This window comes from Lissotriton helveticus, chromosome 5_1, assembly GCF_964261635.1.
Source record: "Lissotriton helveticus chromosome 5_1, aLisHel1.1, whole genome shotgun sequence".
In the NCBI taxonomy this organism is placed as follows: domain Eukaryota; kingdom Metazoa; phylum Chordata; class Amphibia; order Caudata; family Salamandridae; genus Lissotriton; species Lissotriton helveticus.
Genome location: NC_136065.1, coordinates 1,944,634,512 through 1,944,654,899, shown reverse-complemented (window position 1 = coordinate 1,944,654,899; position 20,388 = coordinate 1,944,634,512). Strand labels below are relative to the sequence as shown.

The 20,388-nt window shown below is 51.2% G+C and overlaps 1 protein-coding gene across 1 annotated transcript in view; it reads left to right on the top strand.

Moving 5' to 3' along the window:
* KPNB1 (karyopherin subunit beta 1) overlaps positions 1–20,058 on the top strand; it is a 197,184-nt gene extending 177,126 nt beyond the window's left edge. Inside the window, exon 22 of the mRNA XM_078645598.1 lies at positions 18,102–20,058. Within this exon, the coding sequence (XP_078501724.1) occupies position 18,102 (1 nt within the window). The 3' untranslated portion in view covers positions 18,103–20,058. The remainder of the gene's footprint in view (positions 1–18,101) is intronic.
* Positions 20,059–20,388: the final 330 nt, after the last annotated feature.

Genomic DNA, 20,388 nt, shown 5'->3' with positions numbered 1-20,388 from the left:
TGGACCTACGGAACGTCAACGGCTTCCTCCGGAAGGAGAAGTTCAAGATGTTGACTTTGGCTCAGGTCTTGGCTGCTCTAGACCCGCTAGACTGGATGGTAGCGTTGGACTTGCAGGATGCGTATTTTCACATCCCCGTCCTGCCGGCCCACCGGCGTTACCTGCGGTTCACGGTAGGCAACGAGCACTTTCAGTTTATCGTGCTCCCATTCGGCCTTACCAGCGCCCCACGGGTGTTCACAAAGGTGATGGGGGTGGTCGCAGCCCATCTGCGCCGGTTGGGGGTTTCAGTCTTCCCCTACCTGGACGACTGGTTGTTGAAGGCGGGCTCGCCCCAGACAGTCGTCCACCACCTTCAGATGACGGCAGACCTCCTGCACGAGCTGGGGTTTTCCATCAATGTGCCGAAATCACACCTGTGTCCCTCTCAAAAGCTCCTTTTCATCGGAGCGGTTCTCGACTCGGCGCAGTTTCGGGTTTATCCTCCGGAACGGCGAGTCCGGGATATACAGGCTTTGATTCCCATCTTTCAGCCGTTATCCCGGGTTTCGGTCAGGTTGACGCTGCGGCTGCTGGGGCTGATGGCTTCCTGCATCCTTCTGGTGCATCACGCCCGGTGGCGGATGCGGGCTCTGCAGTGGGACCTGAAGTTTCAGTGGGCCCAGCATCAGGGCAACTTGTCCGACCATGTCTTGATCTCGGAGGGCACTGCGAGACAACTGCAGTGGTGGCTTACGGACCGCGATTGGGTCAGAGGCAGATCCCTCTCCCTTCCCCAACCGGAGCACGTGGTTGTGACGGACGCGTCCCTCCAGGGCTGGGGAGGCCACTTGGGAGAGGCGGAGATCAGAGGCATCTGGTCTCCGGCAGAGTCCCGGCTCCATATAAACCTGTTGGAGCTGCGGGCGATCCGTCTAGCACTGAAGGCATTCCTCCCCTTTGTCAACGGGAGTGTAGTGCAGGTGTTCACGGACAACACCACCGCCATGTGGTACTGCAACAAGCAGGGCGGAGTGGGGTCGTGGACCCTTTGCCAGGAGGCTCTGCGTCTCTGGCAATTGCTGGAACGTCAGAGCGTGGCTCTGACGGTTCAACACCTGGCAGGTTCTCTGAACGCCAGGGCGGACGAACTCAGCCGTCGGTGCTCGGTGGATCACGAATGGCATCTGAACTCGGACGTGACGAAAGGCCTCTTTCTGCAATGGGGAGAGCCTTGGTTAGATCTATTCGCCACAGAAGAGAACGCGCAATGTCATCAGTTCTGCGCGTTGGAGTTTCCAAGACGGCACTCGCACAGCGACGCCTTTCGGCGCGCGTGGAGTTGCGGTCTATTGTACGCCTTTCCGCCTATACCACTTCTGCCCAGAGTGCTGAAGATCAGGCGCGACCGGGCCCAAGTTATCCTTGTGGCTCCGGACTGGGCTCGAAGGTACTGGTATCCCGAGCTACTCAGCATGTCAGTCGGTCCCTCCATCCGCCTGCCCCTTCTGGAGGACCTTCTGTCGCAGCAGCAGGGGACGGTCCTCCACCCGAACCTGTCCAGTCTCCACCTCCATGCGTGGAGATTGAGCGGCGACAGTTGAGGCCATTTGACTTGCCTCCTGAAGTTTGTGATGTGATTCTGGCAGCCAGGCGTCCCTCCACAAAGTAGGTATACGCCTGGCGGTGGAACAGATTTGTGGCATGGTGCACAGCAAAGGCTGTGGACTCTCTTTCTGCCCCTCTCTCCGAGGTTCTCCTCTTTCTTCTCTTTTGCCCAGCAGGGCTCTGCTCTGGGCACTATCAAGGGCTACCTTTCTGCCCTTTCGGCCTTTCTAAGGCTGCCTGATCAACCTTCTTTGTTCAAGTCCCCTATTGTAACGAGATTCTTGAAAGGCATCACGCACATCTATCCACCTGTTCCGTTTGTGATGCCTCAGTGGGACTTGAACCTGGTTCTGACCTTCTTGATGTGTGCTCCCTTTGAGCCACTTCATTCCTGTCCTCTCCGTCTCCTGACTTTAAAGACGGCCTTCCTGGTTGCCATCACCTCTGCCAGGAGAGCGAGTGAGCTCCAGGCTCTTTCTGTCAAACCTCCTTTCATGTCCATTCATCCAAACAAGGTGGTTCTGAGAACTAGACCTTCTATCCTGCCCAAAGTAGTCTCTGCTTTTCACATCGGGCAGTCCATCACCTTACCCTCCTTCTTCCCGCCTCCGCATCCTACAAAGGATGAAGAGCGGCTCCATCGTCTGGACCCAAAACGTGCGCTTTCATTTTATATGGATCGCACTCGCCAGTTCCGGGTGGATGACCAACTGTTTGTTGGCTACGTGGGTGCGAAGAAGGGATGGGCGGTGCATAAACGGACCATTTCTCAGTGGGTCGTCCTGTGCATCAAAGCGTGCTACTCTTTGGCTCGGAAGGAGCCTCCTGTTGGGCTGAGGGCCCATTCCACTCGGGCCACGGCGGCTACTACTGCCCTGGGCCGGGGAGTCCCCTTGCAGGACATTTGTCAGGCGGCTACGTGGGCCTCGCTGCACACGTTTGCAAGGCACTACTGCCTGGACAGTCCAGTCCGGAGGGATGGCTTCTTTGGCCGTTCTGTCCTCCAGGACTTTCTGGTGTAAGCTGTATTGGTTCGCAGACCCACCACCGGGGTTGGTATTGCTGGGGTATCTATTCTAAGGTAAGGAATCTAATACTAACCTATTTCTTTCAGATGAACAAGTTACTTACCTTCGGTAACAATATATCTGTAAGAAACAGTAGTTAGTATTAGATTCCTTACCGCCCCACCCATCCTCCCCGTTCTGCAAACTGATACATAGGGTTAAGGTCATCCCCTTCAGGGCCCTAATTTCGCATGGCACCAGTGTTGGTTCTTACATGGCTCTGCGTGTTCTGGCACGGAAAAGCTGTGTGCAAAGAACTGACGTCAGCGCGCGGAGGCTGCGTCTATATACTCCAGCGACGTCATCACGACGACGGACGCGGAGCCGCAGGGGACGCCTGCAGACGACGCCTACCGACGCGCAGGGGTACTGCTACGCAAAAGTTTCCGGATCCAGACTGACGCCTGGGGATATTCTAAGGTAAGGAATCTAATACGAACTACTGTTTCTTACAGATATATCGTTACCGAAGGTAAGTAACTTGTTCAATAGCATAGTCTACGACTGTGGTGGTCGTCTGCGGCGGTGGTTGTCTGCGGCGGTGGTCGTCTACGGCGGCGGTGGTCGTCTACGGCGGCGGTGGTAGTCTACGGCGGCGGTGGTCGTCTACGATAGTCCGTCGACGATGGTGACAACAGCGACGAGGACGAGGTCACCATCAACGGTGACTGTAGTCGTCGACCGATAGCTCTCTATACCTGGTGTCGACTATGACAATCTCCTCAACGGGCTCGTCGAGAAATTCCAAGATTAGAAATCATCAGCAACTGTTTCAAGAGCAGGATTCATAGGAAGAACCTTTTGGATACGCTAGTAGTCCCTCACAATTACATGTGAAGTATGAGGAGTGATATGGGGAATACCAATATCCTCAGCAACAGCACTATCGCCATGAGTGCCAGGAAGGAATGGTTGGAATGCCATGCTTCATGACGATAGATCTGCAGTTTATGCTGGCAGACTATGGAAAGAGGTTTCTGCCGGCACCAGCTGCTCAGGAAATCCCATCCCTACAACTCCAGTTAGAAACAGGGAGCCACAACAAGAAGTTAGGCTGGCAACTCCTCGAATAATACGCCACCAGAATCCGGTCACCACAGATGACCAGGAAGAGGGAGAAATAACATATCCCAACAAAAAATGGGATGATTACTTGAATCCATCTCCGGCATCTCCCTCACCAGGACTGGTGGATTCTCCGCAGATTCCATAATATAATGAAAACAGCTGCGAGAGATTCTATCTTCCTATGTCGACAATACGAACGGATTACTTATACGATTTCATGTAGCCATTCAAAACCATCCAAAATCTCTTTTCGTGTTTTAGCAAGTGGCGCAACAGGAATCTAAGAATCCCTCTGCGCCTATATCAACACCTCCTAACAGGGCGGGGAGATGCTTGGACAAAGCAAGACAGATTCTCATCCATGTCTGTTCTCTTAGGCAAAGCAGATAATGCCCTTGCTATTCTGGGCAGTTAATACAGGCATATACGGTGCAATATGGTGCCTAACATGGACCTCTTCCCAGAGAACATTAGACATGAGGCGAGCAACGGTGCTAATGAGTCAGAGGTGGTTAAGGTCGACTGCCTTAAGACCAAAAGTCCAAAATTAGGATCCTGAATCTCCCCTTCAATGGAAAAGATTTATTGGGAAACAAGTGGATGAGGCATTTCAAGGAATCAAAAAAGCTACAGATACTACAAATACCCTGGGTACACTATGATACCGTTAGATGCCTTTCCGAGGCGACTGGGAAAGAGGCCAGTCATCCTACAAAGGGAGTTGCCAACAAGGGAAGATAACCCCTTTTATTCCTCATCATCACAACCATATTGTCAACAATAGGAGGTACAACAAACAAGGAACTATACAAAGTCTACTTCTAGAGAACGAGGAGGTCGTCAAGGGAAAAAACATTGGTAAAAGACAATGACAACCTCAGGGATCTGGCTGCATGTTGCTTTTCCTCTCCACGAGTTCCATGGGTGGGAGAGTTGCTTCCCATCTATATTATTATTAACAGAAAATAACAGACAAATGGGCCTTCAATATACTAAAATTCACACACTTTAGTTTTCTTCAATTCCCTCCTTCCAACACTGCAGACAAGTCAAGAGACTAAAAACATCTATCTCAGATGCGTTTGGAGATTCGGACAATGCTCCGAAAGGGAGCAATAGAACCGGTGCCGATTTTTCCAAAAACAAAAAGGTTTTTTACTCCTGTTTTTCTTCCCAGTTCGGAAGAATGCCCTGCAATAGTGCCCTATTCTAGGCCTGAGAGTTCTGAATACTTACCGTAAGAAGCAATTTTTCCAAATGCTGTCCCTAGACATTCGGCTACTCTTAAACCCAGGGGATCATATTACCACTCTAGACTTACAGGATGCTTATTTTCACATCCCCTTCATACTTCCTTTAGACTGTATCTTCGATTGGCAGTAGCCGGAGGACCATTAATCTTTATATAGTGTCTGACTCCAGCGACATTTTTTTTTAATTTAAAAATATATATATATACTATTTAAAAGAAACTTTCCAGAATGTCTGCTCCATGCCTATCGTGGACTACATTTGGGAAGGTCTACAAATGCCACCAGATTTTTGGGAGCAAATCTGGACACTATAGCTAACATAGCCTGTCCCACTGTAGAAAGGCAGCAAAAGTTCATTGTATTGGCCAAAGCCATTCAAAAGGTCTTATTCTGTACAACTTTAAAGTCCTGATTAGGGATGTTATCTTCATGTGTTCCGCTAGTTCCATTCTGCAGACTATAAATACGTCCTCTTCAGGAGCAATTAAGCCACAAGTCACACGAAGCTTCAAAGATATCAACATAACACTGATTATGGTCAAAAGCCTAATTTGGTGGACTCAGAAGTAACCTTTCTATAGGCCTCCCCTTTCTTCCTTAACTAGCTCTGCTGGTCATAACCATTGATGCCTCTGGAAGGATGGGGTACATATCTTCAAGACCTGCAGGTCCGTGGCAAAGGGCAACAACCTACTCCGAGTTCTCTCATCCATCTCCTAGAGCCACATGCAGTCCATCTGGCCTTGCAATATTTTCTACCTAGAATTCAACAATGCACTATCTGAACAAGCAGGGAGGTACCAGATCTCTACTTCTCCCACAAAAACAGAACATTTGGAATTGGGCCATCGAGCATGGTGTTCACCTATGAGCTGTACACGTCCCAGCGAAGCAGAACCAGATAGCAGACACGCTCCCCAGATTGAAATTGGTCTGTCATGAGTGGGAGCTAAATCGAGAAATGGTTGACCACATATTCTCCCAGTGGTGAACACCAATCTCTATCTTTTTGCAAACCCACAAAAAGCTATTTGCTGATACTTTACAAGCTGGCATCGTCATTGGGGATCATGTGGTAATGCGTTTTCGATGGCATGGTACGGAATCTTTGCTTAAGCCTCTCCGCCCATTCCCCTGATTCCCCCAAGGCGCTCACTTAAATGAACATTCTTTCATGAGGGATTGACCTGGGATCTGTTTAGTAGATTTAAAAAAAGGACATTAACTTGTTTTAATGTTCTGAAGAACGATATGCTGTAACCTACAAGACTTGCATTGACCTTAATTTCTACTATGAAAGCCTTTAGAGCCCAGGTCGCACTGACCAGAGGGCGAAACATTGGTCTGCTGTTTTGCTACTTCACCTCCAGAGCACCAATAATAAAAGTATATATGAAGACCATGTCATGTAATTAATAAAGATTTTTCTTAAGACAAACACCGGAGCACTGTCTTCAGAATATATTGAATCAAAGAAAAATTAGCTTAATTACTGCTTAAAATACCTATGCCATGCAAAGAGGAGCAAATTCTCCATACCTTAAAAAACAATCTGTTATGAATACGAGGCCGGAGTGGTCCAGTGCCTAGAGCAAAGGCTCCTCCCAAGAAGATTTTATTGAATAAAGGCAATAATATCCAGTCCTAGGATCTGTGGACCTCTCTCCAATCCTCCCAGCATAAGATGGAGCCATGCAGTAAAATTCTCATAGCCCCAACATGGCCTCGTCTTCACTGGTTTACACAACTTTCTGCTTTTGGAGATGCTACACATTCCATTGACTAATTCTCCCTACCTCCTAGCCATGAATTGTCGTCCACCCCAACCCTTAATCTCTGCACTTATCGGGATGGCTCCTAGGCAAAATGAGTTCGCCCATCTGAATATTCCTTCAGATTGCAGAAACCTACTTTCTAACGCCAGAGCTTTCAGCACCAATAAGGCTTACTCTTACAAATGGAAGATATTTTTGTTCATGGTGCTAACAGCAGCAAATTCACACACTTCCTCACCGGAGCTAATATTACCTTACTTGCTGCACTTGACACGCTGCTGATTGGCTCATGCCTCCATCAGGGTTCACATGGCTGCCATTTCTCATTTTTAGGCGATCACACTACACAGCCACTCTATGGTCCTCTAGGATAATTAAATCATTTCTGAAGTAAATTTTCAGGGTCTTCCCACCAATCAGACCTCCACCTCCTTCGTAGCAACTCAATACTGTTCTCGCACAACTCATGAAGTAGCTGTTTGAGCCCATCTACAGATCCACCTTGAAGGTACTAACTATCCTGGAAGGTGGCTCTTTATAGCTCACATCGGCTTGACATGTCGGTGAAATTCAAGCCCTTACGATTTAAGAACCTTTTTTTTTTTTACAAATTAAACACTTCAAGATTATTCTATGTACAAATGCTCAATTTATACCTAAAGTCTCCTCTGACTTCCATCGAAATGAGCCTTTTATTTTGAAGATTATTTTTCTGATTCCTTTAACGCCAGCGTAAAGGGCTCTTCGTTCTGTGGTCGTTAAAAGGTGCATTATGTTCTACCTTGATAGAACCAAGTCCTTCAGACAGACTAACCAATTGATCTGAAAGAAACAGGTTAGTATTAGATTCCTTACCTTAGAATATCCCCAGGCGTCAGTCTGGATCCGGAAACTTTTGCGTAGCAGTACCCCTGCGCGTCGGTAGGCGTCGTCTGCAGGCGTCCCCTGCGGCTCCGCGTCGTCGGCGTCGTGCGCCGTGATGACGTCGCTGGAGTATATAGACGCCGCCTCCGCGCGCTGACGTCAGTTCTTCTTTTTTCCGCGCCAGTTAGCGCAGATCCGAAGAGCAGTACTCCGGTCTTTTGACCAAGTTTTTTGTTAACTGATTGATCCTTACGGTGCCGGTAGGATGCCCGGTTTCAAGAGTTGTGACGAGTGCGACCGCATGATGTCGGTCACCGACCACCATCGACTCTGCCTCCGGTGTCTGGGCGCGGACCACGACGTGGAGTCCTGCGTCGACTGTCGGGCCTTGACTGGAAAAGCTAGGCGGGAGCGGTCCCGCAAGCTTCTCGAACTCCGGTTGTCGGCCCCGCGTCGAGAGCGGTCCCGGTCCGGTCGGAGGTCGAGGGAGCGGTCGAGGGAGCGGTCGCGGAGCCGCCATGGGCGCTCCGGGAGTCGCCACCATTCCTCCGGCTCGTCAGGTAAGCACAAGAAGTCGGGGCGTCGCCATCGCACCCCCGACTCCCCCCGACGCCCGCGTGCTGCGGCCGGGGGCTCGGGTGACCCCACCCCCGCGGTCCCGCATGGGTCGCCGACGCCGTCTGCCCCACACCTGTCGGTCCCTGGGGAAGGCGCGTCGCGTGGGGAGATCGAGGCCTTCCTCATTGCTATGAGGGCGAGGTCTTCTCCGGCGGGGCCTTCGGCGCCTGCGGGCCCGTCGGTCCCGTCTGGGGGCCCGAGCGGTTCGGGTGCTCCTGCCCCGGCGCCGCCGGTGGCTCCGGCCCCGGCGCCGCTGGTTCCCTCTGGTTCGTCGCCGGCTGGTCTCCCGGCCTCTCCGGCGTCGGTTCCTGTGGGCCAGCCCATGGTACCGCCCCCGCGTGGTGCAGCGACTCCGCCGTCGGCTCCGGCCGGCGTCGGGTCCCCGGCACCGACGCCGCGCGGCGCCACCCCCCTTTCCTCCCCGACTCCGGACTCGGAGCCGGACCGGCGTCGGCCGACGCCGGACCCGACGCCGATGGGGCCTGTTGACCCCGATGTCTATATCGTCGACCCAGAATATGGGTATGACGAGGAGGAGTATGGAGAGGGTTGGGAGGGGTCTGAGGACCCTCTATCCCGTGCCTGCCAGTACGATGTGGACTGGGTAGGTGATCTGGGTGATGCCAGTGGCCTGGACGAGTCGCCCAACCCTGGGTTTGTCTCTCCGTCCCCTGTGGCGTCCGAGGCGGGTGCTGCCTATTCGGTGGTCCTGATGAGGGCTGCCAAGGCCTTACACCTTGAGCTCCCCGTTGCGAAGGTCAAACCGAATATCCTGACGGAAGTTTTTAAACCGCAGTCATGCCCCCAGGAGCCTCTGCTGCCGTTTAATGAGGCCCTGACGGATGTCCTTCTGGGCACCTGGTCCAGGCCCGCCTCTGGTGCGCCGGTTGACCGGAACGTTGCCAGGCGTCACCGTCCCTGCGCGGACGACCCTGCCTTCCTGTCCACCCATCCCTCCCCGGAGAGTCTGGTGATCCAGGCCTCCACTTCGCAGTCCGCATTTCCGTCGGCTCCGCCCGACCGGGAATCAAAGAGGTACGACCAATTCGGAAAGAAAGTGTTTTCCTCTTTGAGTGCTGGGCTGCGGTCTTGTAACACCGCGTGCCTCTTGGGCCGCTACACCCACTCCCTGTGGGATACGGTCGAGGAGTGTTTGCCGCAATGCCCCCAGGAAGTGCGGGACAAGCTCACCCGGGCCTTTGTTGAAGGCCGGGATGCGGCGCGGTACTCGATCCGTTGTGGTCTGGACACCACGGACTCACTGGGACGGGCCATGTCCACTACGGTGGCGATTCGTCGCCATGCCTGGCTGAGATCTGCCAACTTCTCACCAGACGTCCAAAATACGCTTATGGACATGCCATTTGATGGCAGTCGCCTATTTGGTGACAAAGCGGACCACGCGCTGGAGCGCTTCAAGGACTCCAGGGTCACGGCCAAGTCCTTGGGTCTCTCGACCCAGACCCAGCGCCAGCAGACGGGTTCGTTTCGGCCCTTTCGTGGCCAAGGGAGAGGAGGTCCCACACGTGCTGCCAGCCACGCGGCGCAGAGCGCTCCCCAGCGCGGTGGCGCCCGTGGTTTCCGCCGTGGTGGCGGTAGAGGCCAGCGTCGTGGTCAGTCCACGCCTCCCTCCGCTGCGGCATCCAAGCCTTCCTAGTCCGAGCTTTCGGGCTCACGTGACGCCAGTGGGTGGCAGGGTTCGCCATCACCACTCCCGCTGGCGCGCGATAACATCGGACAGGTGGGTGCTGCAGCTTGTCCGAAGGGGCTATGCCCTCCCCTTCGAGTCCACTCCTCCAGCCATGCCACCGCAGAACCACCGTGTGTCGGGGGACCACTTGACTCTTCTGCAGGAGGAAGTTACGGCCCTCTTGGCCAAGGGGGCCATCGAGCGCGTTCCTGGGCCAGAAGTAGGGTGTGGTTGCTACTCCCACTACTTTCTGGTACCCAAGAAGGACAAGGGAGGCCTGCGTCCTATCTTGGATCTACGGAACGTCAGCGGCTTCCTCCGGAAGGAGAAGTTCAAGATGTTGACTTTGGCTCAGGTCTTGGCTGCTCTAGACCCACAAGACTGGATGGTAGCGTTGGACTTGCAGGATGCGTACTTTCACATCCCCGTCCTGCCGGCCCACCGGCGTTACCTGCGGTTCACGGTAGGCCACGAGCATTTTCAGTTTATCGTGCTCCCATTCGGCCTTACCAGCGCCCCACGGGTGTTCACGAAAGTGATGGCGGTGGTCGCAGCTCATCTGCGCCGGTTAGGGGTTTCAGTCTTCCCCTACCTCGACGACTGGCTGTTGAAGGCGGGCTCGCCCCAGACAGTCGTCCACCACCTTCAGATGACGGCAGACCTCCTGCACGAGTTGGGGTTTTCCATCAATGTGCCGAAATCACACCTGTGTCCCTCTCAAAAGCTCCTTTTCATCGGAGCGGTTCTCGACTCGGCGCAGTTTCGGGTTTATCCCCCGGAACGGCGGGTCCGGGATATTCAGGCTCTGATTCCCATCTTTCAGCCGTTATCCCGGGTTTCGGTCAGGTTGACGCTGCGGCTTCTGGGGCTGATGGCCTCCTGCATCCTTCTGGTGCATCACGCCAGATGGCGGATGCGGGCTCTGCAGTGGGACCTGAAGTTTCAGTGGGCCCAGCATCAGGGCAACCTATCCGACCATGTCCTGATCTCGGAGGGCACTGCGAGACAGTTGCAGTGGTGGCTTACAGACCGCGATTGGGTCAGGGGCAGATCCCTCTCCCTTCCCCAGCCGGAGCACGTGGTTGTGACGGACGCGTCCCTCCAAGGCTGGGGTGGCCACTTGGGAGAGGCGGAGATCAGAGGCCTCTGGTCTCCGGCGGAGTCCCGGCTCCATATCAACATGTTGGAGCTGCGGGCGATTCGCCTGGCACTGAAGGCATTCCTCCCCTTTGTCAACGGGAGTGTAGTACAGGTGTTCACGGACAACACCACCGCCATGTGGTACTGCAACAAACAGGGCGGTGTGGGGTCGTGGACCCTTTGCCAAGAGGCTCTGCGCCTCTGGCAATGGCTGGAACGTCAGGGCGTGACTCTGACGGTTCAACACCTGGCAGGTTCTCTGAACGCCAGGGCGGACGAACTCAGCCGTCGGTGCTCGGTGGATCACGAATGGCGTCTGAACTCGGATGTGGCGAGAGGCCTCTTTCAGCAATGGGGAGAGCCTTGGTTAGATCTATTCGCCACAGAAGAGAACGCGCAATGTCATCAGTTCTGCGCGTTGGAGTTTCCAAGACGGCACTCGCTCGGCGACGCCTTTCGGCGCGAGTGGAGTTGCGGTCTGTTGTACGCCTTTCCGCCTATACCACTTCTGCCCAGAGTGCTGAAGAAGATCAGGCGCGACCGGGCCCATGTTATCCTTGTGGCTCCGGACTGGGCTCGAAGGTACTGGTATCCCGAGCTACTCAGCATGACAGTCGGTCCCTCGATCCGCCTGCCCCTTCAGGAGGACCTTCTGTCGCAGCAGCAGGGGACGGTCCTCCACCCGAACCTGTCCAGTCTCCACCTCCATGCGTGGAGATTGAGCGGCGACAGTTGAGGCCATTTGACTTGCCTCCTGCAGTCTGTGATGTCATTCTGGCAGCCAGGCGTCCCTCCACAAAGTCGGTATACGCCTGCCGGTGGAACAGATTTGTGGCATGGTGCACAGCAAAGGCTGTGGATCCCCTTTCTGCCCCTCTATCTGAGGTTCTCCTCTTCCTCCTTTCCCTTGCCCAGCAGGGCTCTGCTCTGGGCACTATCAAGGGCTATCTTTCTGCCCTTTCCGCCTTCTTGAGGCTACCTGATCAGCCATCTTTGTTCAAGTCCCCTATTGTGTTAAGATTCTTAAAGGGCATCACGCACATGTATCCTCCAGCTCCGTTCGTGATGCCTCAGTGGGACTTGAACCTGGTTTTGACTTTCCTGATGTGCGCTCCCTTTGAGCCCCTTCATTCCTGTCCTCTCCGTCTTCTCACCTTAAAGACGGCCTTCCTGGTAGCCATCACCTCTGCCAGGAGAGTGAGTGAGCTCCAGGCTCTTTCTGTTCAACCTCCTTTCTTGTCTGTTCATCCTGATAAGGTGGTTCTTCGGACCAGACCTTCTTTCCTGCCCAAGGTAGTCTCTGCTTTTCACATTGGGCAGTCCATCACCTTGCCCTCCTTCTTCCCGCCTCCGCATCCTTCAAAGGATGAAGAGCGGCTCCATCGTCTGGACCCAAAACGTGCGCTTTCATTCTATATGGATCGCACACGCCAGTTCCGGGTGGATGACCAACTGTTTGTTGGCTACGTGGGTGAGAAGAAGGGAAGGGCGGTACAGAAACGGACCATCTCTCGGTGGCTCGTCCTGTGCATCAAAGCATGCTACTCTTTGGCTCGGAAGGAGCCTCCTGTTGGGCTGAGGGCCCATTCCACTCGGGCCACGGCGGCTACTACTGCCCTGGGCCGGGGAGTCCCTTTGCAGGACATTTGCCAGGCGGCCACGTGGGCCTCGCTGCACACCTTTGCGAGGCACTACTGCCTGGACAGTCAAGTCCGGAGGGATGGCTTCTTTGGCCGTTCGGTCCTCCAGGACTTTCTGGTGTAGGTTGTATTGGTTCGCAGACCCACCACCGGGGTTGGTATTGCTGGGGTATCTATTCTAAGGTAAGGAATCTAATACTAACCTGTTTCTTTCAGATGAACAAGTTACTTACCTTCGGTAACGATATATCTGTAAGAAACAGTAGTTAGTATTAGATTCCTTACCGCCCCGCCCATCCTCCCCGTTCTGCGAACTGATACCTAGGGTTAGGGACATCCCTTTCAGGGCCCTAGTTTCAAATGGCACCAGTGTTGGTTCTCACATGGCTCTGCGTGTTCTGGCGCGGAAAAGCTGTGTGCAAAGAACTGACGTCAGCGCGCGGAGGCGGCGTCTATATACTCCAGCGACGTCATCACGGCGCACGACGCCGACGACGCGGAGCCGCAGGGGACGCCTGCAGACGACGCCTACCGACGCGCAGGGGTACTGCTACGCAAAAGTTTCCGGATCCAGACTGACGCCTGGGGATATTCTAAGGTAAGGAATCTAATACTAACTACTGTTTCTTACAGATATATCGTTACCGAAGGTAAGTAACTTGTTCTTTGTAACATACAGTGCACCAAGAAAGGGTTTGCCCCTTTCCAAAACATTACAATGCTAGATGGATTTCCCATGCAATAAGATTTTGGCAGCAGTGAAGCCATTGCAGAAATCAGTCTTTTCCGGTAAAGGTGAATTATCGCCATCCTTTTGTTATTCTGCACATTGTTTTTAATGAACTGTTGGTTTTTTTCAAGCTTAAGTTTCTGATATAGTAACAATTGTGTATGCTGGCAGATCAGTTGGTAGATTTCCTTTGTGTGTATTTCAGTTATTCACAACTTTAAAAAAACACACACAACTAAACTCACAATGTGTATCACGATTGCTTGATAATCTCATTTAAGCATGTGAATCTATGAAGTTTCTCTTACTGGAGTTAGAAAATTAGTTACTTTTAGCTATAGTTCTCCAGTATTGGAATCTTGGGAGGGTGGGGGGTGCAGAGGGTGTTGCAGCCTGATCAGAAAAGACCAGACTTCTGTCTCAGCCAAAGTGACTATAATAGACTAGAATAGAAAGGCATAAAGTCTTCTTGCTTTACATTTATCTTTCTACTACTATTGTATGGTGTTGTACTGACAATATTCGTGTGGATCGCGGAAGTAGGGTTTATTTCTATACAACAAAAGGAATAGAATACAACATATGGTACCGGGGACTCCTATTTAGATTTTGGGTGTGTTAGAATTAGGGGTCTCTGGTTGGCGCAGTGCAGCACTGGCGACAAGCAGGGACCCTCTCCTCTAAGTCAGGGCAAAGGATTACTCCCAGAAATAACCCCTGCTCACCCTCTAGGTAGTGTGGCGCAAGCAGTCTAGGCTAAACTCTGGAGTACATAGGGTTAAACATTTGCAGTATCATAACAATCACCACTAACCCACCACACAATGACACCAAACTGTATTTTAGTAAAAATATATCTTTATATATATATATCTATATATAGAGAGATAGAGATAGAGAGATATATATTCAAAGTAGGCTTGTAAATACAGTCTTATACACGAAAATGGTCCCAGTTACTCTTCAATAGGCCACAGTTCTTATTCTGCTTCTTCTAGTCTTTCAAAGGTGTTCTGTGGGGCCTTTTGCCCAGTTCCTGCCAAATATAGTGCTTCTGGGGGCTTCTCAGCGCCTCTGTGTGCCTCCTGTGAGAAGATCGGCCCCGGCCTGCCAAAGCTCACGCTTCTCGCGTGAGCGGCGAAGGGCACGACCGGGGCTGGCTCTCAGGATGAGTCACACAGCTGTGTGGGACTCGAGGCAGAGGGGGCGCCGGACACTGGGAATGTCAGGGGGGGCCTCGGGGGGGGGGGGGGGGGCCAGGAGCGGTGCGAGCCTCACTGAAGAGGGGAGGCTCGTGCAGACTGCAGCTGCGGGGCTCCGGGGCACAGAAGGTCAGAGGGCGGTGCGAGCTTGGATGGCAGGACGCTCGCACCGCTGGGGCACACAGTACCTTAGAGATCCTTGAAGAGGGTCGAGGCGGCAAGGTCAAGGTCGGCTCGGTGTCCCGCGTCGCGGTGTCTTCCTTCCTGGGCCAGTCAGAGCGGCGGCTCGGCTCGGGCTTGAAGGTTGGCGGTGCGGGCCGGGTCAGAGAGAGAGAAAGCGCCTTGAGTCCTGGAAAGAGGGGGCACACGCTGGGAGTGGCAAACCTGCAGGGCACGTCAAGGGGGTCAAGACGGGCTTCTTCTGCACAAAGCGCGGCAGGCGCTTTCCCGGGCACAGGTCACGAAGGGGCAAGCAGGTGCAGGGCGAGGCCTCTCCTCACGATGCGAGCTACGGCTCGTTGGGGCGACAGTCACGGTGCTTGGGCCAGCGAGGCTGGTCTTTGCGGTGCTTCTGGAGCCCTGGCAGGCGGCAGTCACGGTGCTTGGAGGGACGGTAGTGCCCTGGGCCTCTCAGGGGGCACGGCGAATGATCACGACACGCTCCACTGTTCCCAAGTGGCCGTGCAGGGGAAGGCAGCACTCACAGCAGTTCCTCTTTCAGGGGGTAGCACCCAATGTTCCTGGGGCGCTGTTCAGGGGGCAAGTTCCACCGCAAGCCCTTGGAGATCTTCTCAGGAGTTTGGCACAAGTTAAAAAAAAAAAATAATAAAGCAAAATCTTTCAGTCTTTCTTCTCCTGCTCTCCTTCAGCAGCAAGGCACCCACCACAGGCCAGTCTCTTGGGGTCAGAGTCAGTACTTCTCCATGCAGCTTCCAGGGTCCTTCTCTTCAGGCAGAGCTTCTTTTGTGTTGCGCAAACAGGATCTAATTTACAAGGAGCAGGGCTCCTACTTTTATACACCATTTCCTTTGTCTTTCCAGGCCAGGGGGGCCTCTGCATAATTCCTTTCAGCCTCTGAGCACTTGTTGGGTGTACTCTAGCTGTTGCTTTCAGTGTGAGGGCAGGCACATCAGACGCTACCCAGGGGGGCGGAGCCAGCATTGTGGGGACAGGGGCTGCCAGGAGTACCTTGTTAACAGTGCTTCGCCCTTCCTGGGCCAGGTGCAGGCTGAGTCATCAGTCGCCCCCCAGGGGGGCGGAGCCAGCATTGTGGTGGCAGAGCACAGCCTGATTAAGAGTCCAGGGCCACTCCTACCTCCCACTAAGGTGTAATCCTTGCATTCACCACCTGTCATCCCCCAGCCCTGTCACTCACACAACCCAGACAGTCAGATATACATCCAAGCAGAGGCGGGCTGAAATGGTTAGGCAAGCAAATGCTAACTTTCTAAAAGTAGCATTTGCAAACACAGGATATTAAAATAAACTTTACTAACAGAAGTATTTTATTATTCTGAGTTCAGGCATACTAAACATTATTTTCTACCATGTTCCCTGAGCCTGCTGGGATTATAGAGTGTAATAATTCCAGCAGCCCATCTGGCCTAAAGGGAACAGGTAGCCTTACAATAGTGAAAAACGAATTTGGCTGTAATTCACTATTAGGACATGCCACACACATCAGAGCATGTCCTACCTTACACTTACAATGCACCCTGCCCTTGGGCCTACCATAGGGGTGACTAATATGAAGTTAAGGGAAGGTTTAGGGGCTGGCAAGTGGGTGCACTTGCCCAGCCAGCATGACAGTACCAGACTGCACACAGGTTCTGCAATGGCAGACCCAGACACATTTTAAGGCTGCTTCTGTGGGTGGCACAACCAGCGCTGCAGGCCCACTAGCAGTATTGGCATTCACAAGCCCTGGCACTCCTGGTGCATTTTACTGGGGACTGACAGTAAATCCAATGAACCAATCAAGTATACCAATCACAGTTATACTTTTCATAGGGAGCACTTGCACTGCGGCACGGGTTGGCCGTGGCGCAGAGCCCTGAGCGGCGGACACCAGCAAAAACATCTGAGGCACAGCAGCAAAAAGTGGAAGGGAAACTCACGCCAAGGTGCCAGGTCTAACAGGGTGATTATTCAAACATCTGAATCTGTGAGTCCAGTACTGGAAAACTATAGTTACAGGTAAGTAACACATTTTCTTCTCTTGTACATGGTTTACTTGCGCAAAACCAGCTTACACGTTCTGGTGCTTTATTACAGTATTCCATACCAAATACACCAATTGCTAATTTGAAAGCCTGCATCCTTAGATGTGTTTCAGTACCCTCCAGTTGTGAAGAAACCATAACGTTGGTTGCCATGATAGAGAAGTAAATACACTTCAAAACTTTAGATCAGGTAACATGGACGTTGGAAAATGTGTGCATTGCAAAAACGTACTGGTTACAAAACGAATATTGTATAGATGGTCCTACCCCTGACTTTACTTTACAGGATTCTTGGATGTGGAAATCTGCATGAAACAAGCTAAGAGAATTTCTCAAATAGCTCTAGTCTCAGACTAATTTCCTTCACTCCAGCTAGTCTTGGAAACCTTCCAGTGCATGGTTTCCCCCTCAATATAGATAATGCCCTAAACCACTCTGAGCTAACCTGTTGCTTTGTTTAATTTACATCTTAGTCAAGATCACAACTTTCTGATCGGGGCCTATTGTTGCCTTAACTTTACAAACAAGCTTAGAAAACCTCACTTTAAAGCCATTCTACTAATTACTTCTGCAAAACGTTTCATTGTTAAAACTGTCCGGAACATTCTTGGTTATCTTAAAATTACGATTTATTATATTGAATGAAAATGCAGCAAAGGAAATGTGTACGACATAAACACGCCAAAACTGGCAACGTGTACCAATATTTAAATGTATAAAATTCCATCTTCAACCTTTTGACTTATTTTGACACAAACTCCCCATTGAGCGCATTATTTGAGACCAGATACCAGTTGTATGAAAAAAAAAAAATCCCTTCCAGCATCAGTCTAGGCAGGTGTCAGATTTTTTACAATTCGTGCACGGCGAGACAAACTGGAGGTTGTGGGCAGACTTCTCCCTCTATGGGGAGGGTGGTTTTCAAATTGGAGGTAGATTGTCAGAATGACTTTAGTCAAAGAGTGCAGAAGGTACATCGCTATATCAGTTGGAAGATGGGAAGGCGGGGGCAGCATATGACCTGTTGATGTAGACTTTGGAAGATGCCATTTTATTGATGCTGATTTATTGGGAGGTAGGGGTACAGTTGAGCCTAAGTTATAATGCAAGTGGGGGGCGGCGAGGGAACGGGGATTACTCCTACTGTGGTCTTTTTTTAATTAATTTAAATAGTTTGAGATATGAGATCATAAAGAAATTGGGTACATGTTTTTTCAGTGTGTAATACTCCTCGTTTCTTTGCAGATCTGTTACCATTGGGACGAAGCTCAAGACCCCACTGGATCTCCAATCTTTTGAAAACTCCCGGAAGTGAGGAGTGTGCACGGATGCTGAATGTTTGGGAATGAGAGGGTGAGTGAGTGAGGCTTGGAAGACACCACATCGAAATCCCGTCGCAGCAACACGGTGAAAGGAAGCAAGCACTGAAATATACCTAACATCTGCTCTCGTCGGAGGAGAAACATGGACCGATGTTGCAAACGAGAGCAGCCTTTCCTTCTGTGTACGGAGAGGCTGGCCTTTTGGTCTTGTGACCAGGTTAGAGCCGAAGTGACTGTTGCTTTTGTTTCACGCCTGGCCTAATGCTACTGAAGTGGTAGCCTGGGTGTGTATTGCGGCTCCCGTCACCTTCCCACGCCCTGCTATTGGTGCTGAGGGGAAAAGAACACCCAGACTGTACTGGAGTGGAACAGTTTCAGTCCAGGAGTGAGTGTGTATGAGTGAGGTGGTATCCACATTCTCTGCTTCGTCATTTGCAGTTTACCTTTCCTAAGGTGACAAAGGTTAGCAGTTGCATTTCATGACGAAAATTTTCTCAAACAGCACAAGAGATGTAAAATTAAGTTTGATCGCGGAAACGTTCAGATGCTTGTAATGGCAGCACCTTGGGAACACCTGTCTATCTTCCTTAACAGAACTGTGAATGACCTGAAAACAATCTTTGTTCATTTAAAGATGAAATTGCAGACTTAAAATGTTACCATCAAATGAGCAATTTCGGACTTGACGAATACAAAGTGCCCTGAATTGGCAACAACTCTGTACATCTGGGAAGGGGAGAGAGGGATGAGCTCTACAGCATTTCCCACAAGAACAGCCCTAATACCCACAATATTGTGCCAAAGAGTTTGAAACTGGACTTTCAGGTAATATTTTGGATTCAAAATGAGCATAAATTTATTGTTCAAACAAAAAAGGGGGCTGAAGTGGGTACAACGCCACTAACTCATGTGGCCTTTTCCCTGCTTTTTATTGGATTGAATGTGGTATTAGGTCTCTTGGTGCACTAAAACGACAGGCAAGAAATATAAATATATATATAAATATAGCGACTTGCGCTTACATGAAACGGCACTTGTAAAAGGTTCTATTTTTCCACTGCAGGTGAAAATTAATAAAATGATGTCACGTCCCCCTATACCTTTTTGTATCTTTGGTCTTTCGGAGCAGACCCAACACTTTTTTATTTTTTATTTTAACTGTGTAGCACGAGTGGTGCAGGTTTGATCCCCCTGTCCTTAACGTTTTTCATTGAGTTCGCCATTCTAATAAAAATATGGAAGGTAATTCTTGCTTTTGGAGCTCTTCAACTCTGTTCTAAAGAACCATAAGATGTAGATGTCACAACGAAATAACTCTTGCAGCTATTTTTCTTCTGCTCGCAGTATAAACCTTTTCCAGAGTTGCTGATTCTTATTAAAGGTAATAGTTTTCTGAGGTGGTTTCAGTGGCTGGTGGACGTACATATGCAATGGAGCAGTTTAAATAGCCTCCCCCGCCCCACCTAAATTTCCCTCAGGTGACCCTGACTGTTGCCCGTACATCCTGCGGCGTTCCTAGCTCTTGTACAGGGTATCAGATGTGCCTTCCAAGAGCCAGGTTCAGATCCATACATGTGCTGCTCAGAGCCAGTAACAGCGTCCGATGTCTAAAAAGAATGGATGTTGAGAAATGGATGATCTGTGCGGAGTACAGCAGATGCTAGACTCCACTGCCCATCTGGGACAGGCCCTGGCTCATAGTTCTACTTATGCCTTTGGACTTTTTTGTTTTGAAAGGTTTTCGGGAGGAGTGGGAGGAAATGAGATTTGGGAGGAATTCCTTTAAAGCCATTCCTGAAGTCTGGCATGCATATGCTGCCTGTTCTGTCCTTTGTGGGCTGCGGCTAGCAGGAGAATAAAGCTCACTCAGACTAGTTTCAGTCCACCGTGTCTTGTCTTTTATTTCCTCGTCCTCCATAAGCGTTTTAGGACTAAACGGAAGTGCTCTAAGTAACGGACCACTCCATAAAAATGCATGTTTAGATTTGAACGCCACTGCTGGCTGTAGTTTTTCAGATAATTTATCTGGCGCTTTGTCTGTTTTTCGACCTCCTATTTTGCGTTTTTTTTACCTTTCAGTTTGTCATGGGAGTTCTGTTGGGTTTGGATTAAAATATTGACCACTTTCCCTTCACTGCTCAATTAATTGAAGTATTGATACTTGCGCACTAAATTGGATGAGACTAAAGTTACCAAGCTCACTCACCATT